At 43.7% G+C, this 12523-nt stretch overlaps 1 protein-coding gene across 1 annotated transcript; it reads right to left on the bottom strand.

Moving 5' to 3' along the window:
* Nucleotides 1-686: 686 nt before the first annotated feature.
* Nucleotides 687-10983, bottom strand: RPS10 (ribosomal protein S10). The gene is made up of 6 exons (XM_073319865.2): nt 10877-10983; nt 8913-9062; nt 8195-8366; nt 2487-2564; nt 1974-2029; nt 687-776 (listed from the first exon to the last, which is right to left on the bottom strand). Exons 2-6 carry the CDS (start codon nt 9060-9062, stop codon nt 735-737), a joined length of 498 nt encoding a protein of 165 aa, XP_073175966.1. The 5' UTR covers nt 10877-10983; the 3' UTR covers nt 687-734.
* Between the last annotated feature and the right edge of the window lie 1540 nt (nt 10984-12523).

Raw genomic sequence — 12523 nt, forward strand, 5'->3', positions numbered from 1 at the left:
ACTTTAGGGAGCAGCTATGGATATCCCATACTGTATTGTCCTGATGGAGAATTTCCCACAAGTATTGCAAACCATGCCAAACTGGCACAGAGTGCTTGCCACTGGGGCAAAAGAGTATCAACAATCATGAAGGGCTGGGTCCTCTAACCTTTTTAATGTAGTTACTTCAGTCTCACACCACATGAATCTTCCTAGACTCAGTGCATTTTAGCAGCTTCAACTTCACATTACCCATAATGCAAGATCAAGTTCTATAGGTGAGCCAAACCTCCAAGTTGCCTTATTAAGAGGGAGGCCCCATATTACCAGAAACCTACGATGGGTGCCCCCTTACTGAAAGCATAAAGGGTACCAGTGGTACTTCCAAGCGGCCGTGGAACCCAAAAGCCCATGTTCTCCTCCAGAAAGAACCATCAACCTCACTACCAAATCCTGCGGCAGCAATCACCTCTCCTATCACTGCTGCGAAGTCAGACTGATTTCCTAGGACCTAGTCTACTCCTCATAACCACTTTATAATCAGGTTTCAGAGTGGTAGCCGTGTTAGTCTGTATCAGATTTCTAATCAGGATTATCTTCAACTCTGTTGTAGCAGGAGCCAGAAGGCTTAGTGGTATAAATTGTTGCTTTGCTTTTCTCTGATATTAGCTTCCACACATTCAAATGATACAAGGAAGCAAGCACAATGAGATTTTCACCTATTTTATTATACACAAAAACATGACCAGAGAATTCTACTGAGGAGGCTGACCACGTCCACGACCGAATCCACCTCTCTGCAAAAACAAAAACAAAAAACCAAAACACACAGGATTAGAAGTTTGGGCACATCAGCAACTGAAAGTAGCACATAGCTACCAAACCAAATATTAAGTACATCCTAAATATACTAAATCATTGTTTCCCCTGATGTGGAATTCTGTACTGAATCATAAGAAGAACCATTCATTTTGCCTGCCTTTACTGATCAAGTTCAGTGAATGAAGACTTAAGGACTAATATCTGAAGTTAGTTACCATGTGTACTGAGAGCAAGGTGGAACTCTTGCTTGTCAAAACACAGCTCCTGGCTTTATAATCTATGGTGTGGGCCAAGCCCTGCTGACTTGGAATATGACAGCCTAGGAATTCAACCCACCTCTGTCAGTTTTGTACAGTGCTTTTCAACATGCAGCCCATGCAACATCCTCAGGGCTGTACAGGTAGCGTATATATTGTGTGGATGCGGCCCACAATGGTAAATAGGTTGAGAAACACTGATGTATTACGTCCAAGCTAGTCTGCTCAAACTAATGCTCTGTTAAAGTGTGAAGCAACCCCTTTCATCAGGAGCTCTCACAGCGCTTCACAAATATTAAGCCTCCATCTCACTTCTGAGATGAAGTAAGGGATATAGCGGTTGATGTGCCAATAAAATTTAGCAGCACCTCAAATGAGAGGCGTTATGTGCATTACCGTACACCTTCAAATTTAAAACAGATGGGGAGGATAACATATCAAGTTGAAAACAGAAGGAAAATTTGGAATTTGTCATGCTAATTGTAACTTGAGTAATGTGGGCAGATCACCAAGGCTACTGCTTGTCTAAAAAGGGTGACACAGAAGAATTAATCTCAGATGATCATGGCCTCTGTAGTTTTCTTTCACCTGAAAGATTAAACAGATACGCTGGGGGTTCTCTACCCAGTACTGATCAATATTATCAATATCACCTCAGAAGACTTTCAAGGAACACATGTGCTGCCTAATATGACAGTTGTCTAGGTGGTGTAACTGCAGGCTCAAAAGGAGCTCCATCTATAGGTAGTACCTTATGCAGTTCCAGCAGCAACTGCCAGCTGCTTAAGGGGGTGAATAAATGATGACTGCATTGTGAAAATACACTATCTCTTCTAGGGACAGCTTTAGTTAAAGCTTTCTTAAAGCATTAACATAGGGAACAAAAAACCCCATCTCTCAAATGCAGATACTTACAAACTGGAATTCAGTAGCTGCTCCAGCACCAGCCTCAGCCTTTTTGTCAGCACCAACTGGGAAGAGAGAAAGAGCTATTCTAGAAAACTACAAAGCAGAGAGAATCCATTGCCTGGGCTTTGACAACAAACTCTTATTTAGGATATACTGTCTTTAGCAGTATCAAATATTTAAACCCTTGGGATGTGCACACCACAAGCTACAGATAACTTCCACAATGCTATCTTTTTTTTACTGCAATTGCAAATTATGGCAATTAGGCAATAGGAAACATCATGCCACATGGGAGAAAATCCAGCTTGACATGCAAGCGTAACTGCAGTACAGTGGGAGCGTACTGATAAACAGACCCTAGAATCAGCAGGGAAGTGGAGGCTTGAGACCTCAGACATTCATCACAGAAGTTAGCATGTTGTACATCTAAACGTTGAAGACGCTTCTACAGAAATGTAAACTGCACAAATGACAAGCTCAGTTTGGTTAAGTCATACTTGCACTAGATAGGACACTTACGTGGAGCGGTACTGCGTCTGTAGGTATCTCTGTCAGCCTCTCCCCGAGTAAGACGAGCAGGGCGTTCACCTTCCAGACCTGCAAGTCAGAGCAGCCTTGTCAATCCAAGGAATCCAATCTAAAGAGGCCTCGATTATGCTACAAGTGTGATGGTGTGGGAAGGCTTTAATACAGGATCAAAAGGGACATATATGCTCAGGCCTTATCGGGCCACAAATGCGTGCAACTAAATTTTAAATGCAGTTCTCTATTGTGGCCACACTACTAGACAGTCTTATAGATCAGTGCCTCTCAACCTTTCTAGACTACTGTATCCCTTTCAGGAGTCTGATGTGTCTTGCATACCCCAAGTTTCACCTCCCTTAAAAATGACATGCTTACAAAATCAACAAAAATACTTCCTCATTTTTACAATTATAAAATCAAACAACTGAAATATAAATATTGTACTTACATTTTAATATACAGAGCAGTATAAATAAGTCATTGTCTGTGAGAAATGTTAGTTTGTACTGACTTTGCTGGTGCTTTTTATGTAGCCTGTTGTAAAATAAGGCACATTATCTAGATGAGTTGATGTAACCCCTGGAAGACCTTTGCGTATCCCTAGGGGTACGCATACCCCTGGTTGAGAACCACTCTTAAAGACCACATCAACAGTGTTTGAACAATACAAATCTAAACATGTCGCTGCTTGCGGGGAGCCACCCAAGGTGAGCCCCACCCAGATCCAACATCCCACACCTCCCCACACACACCCCAATCCCCTCCCACACCCAAACTCCCTCTCAGAGCCCACACCCTGCACTCCAAACCCCTAGTGGCTGTTCTTCTGCCTAAGAGCAGCAGGGACATGTTGCTGCTTCTGGGGAGCCACTCAGAGCCAGGTAGGGAGCCTGCCAGCCCCACACCAACCGGACTATAGACTGGACTGTCAATGAAGATTAGAAATGCTGATTTAATAGAGCTTTCCGATTGGTAAAGAGCCAGATAACACAGCAGGAGAGTGAATCTGTGTGGGGGTGGAGGGTGAGAAAACCTGGATTTGTGCTGGAAATGGCCCACCTGATGATCACTTTAGATAAGCTATTACCAGCTGGACAATGGGGTGGGAGGAGGTATTTTTTCATATTCTCTGTGTATATATAAAGTCTGCTGCAGTTTCCACAGCATGCATCTGATGAAGTGAGCTGTAGCTCACGAAAGCTCATGCTCAAATAAATTGGTTAGTCTCTAAGGTGCCACAAGTACTCCTTTTCTTTTTGCGAATACAGACTAACACGGCTGTTACTCTGAAACAGCTTTTACTGTATTTGCTTGCCAAGTTTCTGACCAATGCAAATACAGCTAAATTATTACCAATCCTGAATTTACAACACACTTTCAACTACGTTGTGCTGCTAGCCAAGCCAATCTGCAAAAACTAGCTTCAAATAAGTGCTAAAATTGAAGGTTATGATACAAAAAACACATCAAGGTTGCGTGTTCATTATGCCTGACAAATGCACACTTTTACCCCAAATCCCAACTGTACAGAATTCTATCCCCAGCCCCAAATATTTGATTAAGCGTGGGCAATAAAAGTATCTTATGTTTTAAATATGGGATAAATTAGTACGCCTAAGAAAAGGTGATCTAAAGTAAAAAAAGAAATTAAGCTAAATAAAAGGTGGGCAGATGTTTCCAGGGAAGGAAGCAAGAGGCAGAGCTCAAACAGAAGCCTGATGGACTTGCCAGCCTTTTAAACTTCGGGAAAACCCTACTGTAAATCCTTAAAGACGAAGGTCTCCAATACCAGTGGCTCTCAGTCTTTCCAGATTACTGGAGTCTGATTTGTCTTGCGTACCCCCACGTTTCACCTCACTTAAAAACTACTTGCTTACAAAATCAGACAAAAATACAAAAGTGCCACAGCGCACTATCACTGAAAAATTGCTTTCTTGCTCATTTTAACCCTGTAATTATGAAATAGATCAACTGGAACGTAAATATTGCATCTAAACTGAAATGTATGGTATATAGAGCAGTATAAACAAGTCACGGTCTGTATGACATTTTAGTTTGTACTGACTTTGCTAGTGCTTTTTATGTAGCCTGTTGTAAAACTAGGCAAATATCTAGATGAGTTAATGTACTTCCTAGAAGACCTCTGTGTATCCCTGGTTGAGAACCACTGTCCTACACCACCAAGCACCAAAGCTTTACTGTTCTGCCAGTAAAATCCTGAGTAAGGGCTGGTGGTTGGATGGCTCACCACAAACTGACGTGCAGTTTCAAGCATGTTGAGAAATGCACAGCTCCCTGATTGATCCTTTCTGGAGAAAGGAAATTGCCTACCTATTAGAATTCATGGAAAACTAGTGCTCCTGTTTAGGTGAAGGGAAAAGTCACACAGTTTTCAAAATGCTTCTACCACAGGGAGGTATCATAGTGATACCATAGGGCACAGCCTCTGAACCGGCCTTCTGCTACATCCACTTCTCTGAGCAAAGAGGGCTATGCTTTGGGTAGTTATGTTCTATAGGAAGCCATGGACACTATGGCACTGTATCCTGGCCTCTCTCTACCCTGAAGCTTGCAATCAAACACTATGACACACCTAACATGGTTACAAACACTTAAGAGACTGTGGTATCAAATTCACAACAGTACTCTAGAGCACAATTAGCACACTTTAAAATACCATTTGCCTTGAACAGAGAAAGCATGTTGTATCCTAGGGGTTCTCAAACTGGGGGTCAGGACCCCTTATTACATGGGGGGTTACGAGCTGTCAGTCTCCACCCCAAACCCTGCTTTGCATCCAGCATTTATAATGGTGTTATAAATTTAAAAAAACGTTTTTTTAAATTTATAAGGGGTGGGGGTCGCACTCAGGCTCTCTGTGTGAAAGGGGTCACCAGTACAAAAGTTTGAGAACCACTGTTATAACCACACTAGCTATTACAACTGGACAATAAGTATAGCTCTATGAGTGTTGTAGTTAACACCATTAAGTTGTGGAGCAGTTAGGGCTTAACACTTCTGCACTATACACACTGAGATAAATATGGCAATAGCCAATTTACCTTCACTAGAGGAACTCAAAAGCAAATTTTAACCTGCAAGTTTCACACATACTTGTGTAAATCACAGCATTTCACAGGAAGGACAACAGACAAAACTTGGGACCTTAGGCTGTGTCTCCACTACACAGCTTTTAGTGCCACAGCCATGCCTCTAAAGGTCACACAGTATAGCTACTGGTTGTCAGCTCTCCTGGCGACAACTCGCTGTTCACACTGGCACTTGTCATGGCAAAACTTTTGTCTTTTGGGGGCAGGGGGGTGTTAAACACCCCTGAAAGACAAAAGTTGTGTCGTTCAATTGCCAGTGTAGACATAGCCATAGAAACACAGCAATAAGTGGAATTAAACACACACACATTTAAACCCTGTCAATATTGGTCGAAGGCATCTTCCAAGCAAGAATTTAAACTGTTTGCTCAAAAGACACTACAGTTTCTCTGGCTAACATAGAAAGGTCTTAAAGTGTTACAGGTACAAGCCCACACACATTTTGGGCTAAGCATGTGGCTCAGCAGTAGTTAAGAGAGCTACAATGCAACTTAAAATCAGTGAGGCACTTTACACACTGTACTGGAAAGATCATTCTCCCAGCTCAAGAATAAATCTGTACCTCTAAGTGGTAGGGATGAGAGTATTCCTGCTTGAGGGCAGATTACACTTACTGCACATGAGTGGCAGACCCTCTGTACAAAAGTCCAACTTTCTCCCACCTCAAGGGAGAGCCAAAATTTTGAGTCACTACAGCAGACCTTGCAATATCAAGTTTTGCAGTAGTTTTTCCTCCTCCATCCAGTATCTATTCTCGAGTTTATGGCCACACCCAGATACCGAGTTGGGCCTTCAGAAGTTCAGCTGATTTTGCAGCAACAAGTCAAGGTACATCATCAAACTGAAATACAGTCAACCTAAAATAAAAGTGTATTTCAGGAAATACATCTGCCCCCTGTTCCCTGGGTAACTTGTCATTGTAAAAGCACGCTTTTCTATATTTTAATGTTTCTTCCCGTTGCCATGTGACATAAATGAATAGAGGAAACTGACTCGACAGAGAAAATAGCAAGGAAGTCAGAGTGCTTCCAAAGGCACAAAGGAAACAAGTCAAAGAAAGATAAATTATTTACTTTCAGTTTTTGTAATTTCAGTGTTACAAACACCTAAAGCATATTCATATAAACTGAGGGGGGTGTCAGAGTTTAAGGCCAGTAAAGGCTACTAGATCATCCAGTCAAACCTCCTGTTGGTGGCCTGTCATACACCACCCAGCACCCACACACTAACCCACCAACCAAAATCAGACTCAAGTGTCCTTTAACACAGTGGCAGAGATGCGGCAGTGCTGATTTGGCCACAGCTGTCTAAGACTAACTTATGCTTTATCTTTACTATAGCACCTTTTTGCCACAGAGAATCCCAAACATTTTTGCAAGCCATTCATACAGCTCCACTGAAACACTGCTACCTAATAAGGTGAGGTGGCAGGCCATCAGCCAGTGTGCAGCACATTGCATAACAGGTGAAATTTTAAATCAACCCTGGTTTTGTTCTTCATGTGCTATATTAGCCATCCTAAAATAAGCCTCTTGGAAGTACATGTATTGACTAGATTTCAGTGGTCCGTAGGAACCACTAATATATTTTGTATTTATGTACTGTCTTTGAAAATACACATTTACTCTATACTCACTGATTGCTCCTGTCTATCTAAAATATTCATTTTGCAAGTACATCCCTATCTAGAAGGATACTTTTAGCTGTGAAACAAGAATCAAAGTGATACTAAACAGCTTACCCAAATATGCAACGTGAATTTGTTGGGAAAGTCATAAAAGCTACAAGACAAGTTTTGCACATTGCCTGAAACTCAGATGCACTGAGTTTTACGGTTTGCAATGAAACAGACGAGGCCAGAAGGGACTTTGGTGATCATCTAGTCTAACTTTCTGTTTAACACAGGCCACAAGACTTCCTTGAGTTAATTCCTGGTTGAACTAGAGCGGCATTGTTGTTTTTTTAAGAAAAACATGCTGTCTGGATTTAAAAGTTACTACTGATGAAGAATCCAAAAAGACAACTCTTGGTAAGTTGTTCCAATGTAAGTTACTCTGTTAAAAAGTTGCATCTTTCTTTAGTGTGACGTGGTCTAGTTTCAACCTCCAACCATTAGATTCCAACATTAGACCTCTGTCTGCCAAACTCAGTCAAATTTCTGTTCTCCATCTAAGTACTTCTAAACTAGTCAAGTCACTCTGTAATAACCTTTGTTAAGATAAACAGACTGAGTTCCTTGAATCTTTCACCATAAGACAAGTTTTCTAATCTTATTCTTGTGGCTCCTCTCTGAACCCTCTCAAATGTTTCAACTTCCTTTTAATCTGTGCACCCCAGAACTGGACATAATATCAAGTACCAGTCACACCAGTATCAAATGCAGAGGTAACAGAACCTCCCTACTCGACTTTTTCCTTTATATAGCCAAAGATTGCATTTGCCCTTTTGGCCATGGCACTGGAAGCTCACATTTTTATCCACCATGCCCACACAGCTCAGCAACCTCAACTTTAATTTATACCGTTCTTCCGCACACCCCGTATCACCCATCCAAGAATCACATGGCAGTTGCTTTTATTAACTAGTGCTCACCTTTGGGCCGCGGTCTGCCAGTCTCAGGGCGGCTACGGCGCAGGGTGGCAGGCACAATCTCAGGGGGTAGATGAAGATAATCACGCAAATACTGGATACCCTCGTTGGTCAGATACCAGTAAAAGTGCCTCCAGGCAAACTGCTCCTTCACATAGCCACGCGATTTCAGTGACTAAGGAGAGAAATTCTGGTTCAGCTTTTTGCAGGTGGATTATTACATGAGCATTTGATTGTGACCATCTAACATCTTTAAATACTACCAGCCAGAACACTGGTAGTTTATTGGGGATGAGTGGAGGACTGACGACTAGACATTCAGTAGCTCAGAAGTACATGTGAAGGTACAGAAAGATGCAGTATCTTCAACATACTAACTATTCACATTCCACAAGACTAATAATTCAAGGGTCATTATGCAAAACTGAACTAAAAATGATGCTAAAATCATAGGTTCAGAGACAGGATTATGAATCTTATGCTACGCAATACAAAAGCTTTCTACACAGTTTGTGTATGATTGATGAAGTTAATATGAAAAAACTAGTAATCTGGAAAAAAGGCAAATTCCATTGGAGCTGCTGTTTCTCTCTCCTTAAACAAAGTTAAATAATGCCAGGATTAGTCAGGTGGTGCTCAATCCACCAGCTTCATAAGGTCCCAAAACATAAAAAAGCTGTTTTTAACAGCCCAGGTAGATCCATAAATTAATCTGTCACACCTGCATGGCTTTCATGACATGGAGGTTGGGCACATTCTTGTCTGCCAGCTCTGGGTGTTTAGGCATGTGAACATCTTTCTTGGCCACCATCACTCCCTCTTTAAAAAGGAGTTCGTAGATGGCAATCCGGTTCTTCTTGGGCATCAACATCTGGACAGGGAAATCAATAGTTAGTAGACTAGCAGTAATACATTAGTGTGTTGCCAGATCTAATAACTGGATCTATGTTTTATTTTAAGCCACCTGATTCCACACTGGACCTGCAGTGACTCACTGAACAAAGCACCACCACCTTTAACCATGTTAGAAATTATGGGAATCCTTACTACACCTTAACTGGGAAGATATATACAAGTTTGCTACAGGCTAGAAGATCACATAGTTCAGCTGCTCAGAAGCCCATGTTATGATCCACCAGGAAGAGCAAGCAGAGTAACCTTTTTGATAACTGTTGTTTTTGTAGTGTAGGTGGACTGTAAAAGAGCATCACTGCAAGTATGCATTTAGCGGTCTCCACAGTCTTTTTCTATTGCATTTAATTCAATTATCCCAATAAAAGCTAGACAATTCCTTCTCACACTGAAGCCAGCCAAGGGAAGCAGGGAGGAGAGTAGTCTTCGTTTTAATTCTTAACAGTAGCAATTTTAAACTGTACTTTGCAACCACGCTTAGGCAAACATCTGCTACAGTCCTCATCAGGTAGTGCAGAAGGCAACAGCAAGACCAAGGACAGTAACGTGTGCAGTGGAATGACGCTTAGTAATGTTTGTACAATAGGCATCCTACATGCTGGACACCTAACAGAACTCCCAATCGCAATGTCTATAATCCACACTATCTAGTTATGTGGAATAACTTTCAAAGATTAGGAACCCCTTGATGCTTCACTTCCAAACAGATAGATGGGGAAGAAAATCCAATAAAGTGTGTGTTATCTGGTTAGCACCCAATACTTAATGAGTACTTTAACTGTGAAATGCCTGATACTTAAGTGCTTTAAATGTACAGAACTAGAGCATCATAATGAACAGCACCAACATACTGTGCCAAAGGCCTGCTGAAATAAAAAGGTACTTAAAAACCAATCTGAAAAGGTATTTTCCTATGGTAGTCACACACTTATGGCGGCCCAGAAAACAGTAACTGCCCACCACTGCACACAGTGACCCAAAAACAACAAACCAACCATTTTGGCTTGGGTTACTTCTTTCTGATTTAAGATTTGCACAGTTGCAAAACCAAAGCTTGTAAGTGTTAACTCTTTTTAGGAAAGGAAGCACCCAACAGCAAACATCCTACGTTCACAGATCATCATCCATATAAAGAGGAAACAGGTCCCACACACATGGGGGCCACGAAGAACCCATCACTAAGCAGCAGCACGAAAACAGCTCTTCAGCACTTTGGTACGGGAGCAGCACATGGTGGTGCTCAACCTACTACCCAGTCTCAATCGAAGACTAGAGTCAAACTAGACCTTTCCATGCCCCCTCTGCAGCACAAAGAAAGCAGGACCCTCTTCCATACCAGCAGGATTAGAGGTGCCGCCACTGCCTCAGTTTACAAGGGGGTAGAAAATGGACATCGGATTTCCCCGTTTAGCCCTGACTAACCCACCCCATCCCCTCTATCCCCCACATATGGGCCGTACCAAGGGCACAACATAGCAGCTTCTCCCACCCTCCCAAACAGCAGCCCAGCCCCCCCCCATACACAATCAGCCTTCCAGGCCCCAGTCTCTTCCCCTCCCCCGCCTTCTGAGGCCCAACGTCCACCCCTAGGCCGCAAGTTCCCCCGCCCAATTTGCGGCCTAGTTCCCCCCACCGCTCGGGGCCCCTCCTGGGAAATATCCCCGAGCGCGTGTGGCACAGGGTGCCCGCCCGCCGACGAGAGCCAAGCCGGGGCCCCCAGCCGCAGGATGGCGGCGATGTGAGGGAGATGAAGCGACTGGAGCCCGGACTTACCGTGCCGCTAGCAGTAAGCCCGAGAGCTGGAAAGGAAAGAGCATGCGCAGGGCGGCGTCTTCCGGCCTGACGCGCAGGACCCCACGCAGCTGCGGCACAAGCGACTAATCGAGTGCCGGGAAGAAATCGCGTTAGGACCCCTCTCCCAGAGCAAAGCACGTGGTGACCGTGCAAGCGCCTGAGTGGAAGTGCCACTTATGTACTTGCGGCCAGTTTTTTGGGGCGGGGGGTTTAAGTGGCTTTTGATGTTGGGTGCTTCTTTTTTTTTTTTTTTTTTTAAATGTGCCTAGTTTAAGAGAACAAGGTCCTGATTTCCAGAGCTGCTGCTCCATTGAATTCAAGGAGAATTCAGCCCCTCTGACAGTCTAGCCAAGTCTGTACTTCACGCTGGGCACCCAAATCCAGAGACCCATTAGGCCAGATTGAATTAAGAACGACATCGGTCCCCCCAGCAAAATGACCCACCCTGCTACTCTCAGATCCCGTCCATGGTAGCAAAGCACTGTCATCTGGGGCATTGGAGCCCCCAATCCTCCAAGTCATCTCCCGCCCCCAATCCTGCAGCTGGACCCCTCCACCCACAAAGCCCCATTTGAAATCAGTGGAGCTCCATGCAGACACAGTGTAGCCCATCCTTGCTTATCCAGTTGCAGGATCATGGTCAGTGTTAACACAGTTGCCAGCTCTCTTCTTTGTAACCGGCCTAAGTCACAGAATCATAGAATATCAGGGTTGGAAGGGACCTCAGGAGGTCATCTAGTCCAACCCCCTGCTCAAAGCAGGACCAATCCCCACTTTTTGTTCCAGATCAACTTAACAGCCCCCTCAAGGATTGAACTCACAACCCTGGGTTTAGCAGGCCAATGCTCAAACCACTGAGCTATCCCTTGCTCCCCCCCCCCCCCCCCGACCCCTCTCTGATCCTCTCGTCGAGTCAACAGAAATTCCTGAGATTTCGGGTATGGCGCTATGGGGACTATAGCAGCATAGCTATGTTGCTGTAGCTATGCTGGCATAATACCGTAGTGCAGATGAAAAGGATTTTTCTATCAGTGTGTGAATGCCATCTCCCCAAGCCGTGGTAGCTAGGTCAATGGAAGCAGTCTTCTATCAACCTAGCTGCATTTACACTGCGGGTTAGGTTGACAAAGCTATGTTGGACAGAGGTGTGGATTGACCAATATAGCTATGTTGACCTAAATTTTAAAAGTATAGACCAGGCCTTTGGAGGCAAGTCTGAGCCTCTGAGAAATATCAGTGAAGGGAACATCCACTACAGGAACACAGCTACGACGCTGCAATTATGCTGCTGTAGCATCATAGCGTAGATGCGTCCTACATCAGCGGAGGGGCTTTTCCACCTCTCCAGGAGATGGTAGCTAGATTGTTGGCAGAATTCTTCCATTGGGCTAGCTGCATCTACACGAGGGGCTAGTTCAACCTAACGACAGTGCTCAGGACACAAAACTTTTCACAGCCCAGAGCAATGTAGCTATGTTGATCTAATTTTTAAGTGTAGACCAGGCCTGAATTTCAAGCCAACAGCCTGAGGTGAGGCAGATATGCTATGTCATGAAGATAACCGGGGGGCATTGGATCAGTGTTCACATTGCATCCCCCATCAGTACCTGGCTAACCTCTGGGAAG

The sequence above is a fragment of the Lepidochelys kempii genome, chromosome 21, assembly GCF_965140285.1.
Source record: "Lepidochelys kempii isolate rLepKem1 chromosome 21, rLepKem1.hap1, whole genome shotgun sequence".
NCBI classification, from domain to species: domain Eukaryota; kingdom Metazoa; phylum Chordata; order Testudines; family Cheloniidae; genus Lepidochelys; species Lepidochelys kempii.

Excerpts from the sequence above, each read along its gene's own strand:
- RPS10 (XM_073319865.2), bottom strand. The coding sequence starts at position 9,062 with ATGTTGATGCCCAAGAAGAACCGGATTGCCATCTACGAACTCCTTTTT. Across the intron at positions 2,565-8,194 it reads TGGCAGACCGCGGCCCAAAG|GTCTGGAAGGTGAACGCCCT; the intron begins GTGAGCACTAGT and ends TCTGACTTGCAG. Across the intron at positions 2,030-2,486 it reads CAGACGCAGTACCGCTCCAC|TTGGTGCTGACAAAAAGGCT; the intron begins GTAAGTGTCCTA and ends CTCTCTTCCCAG.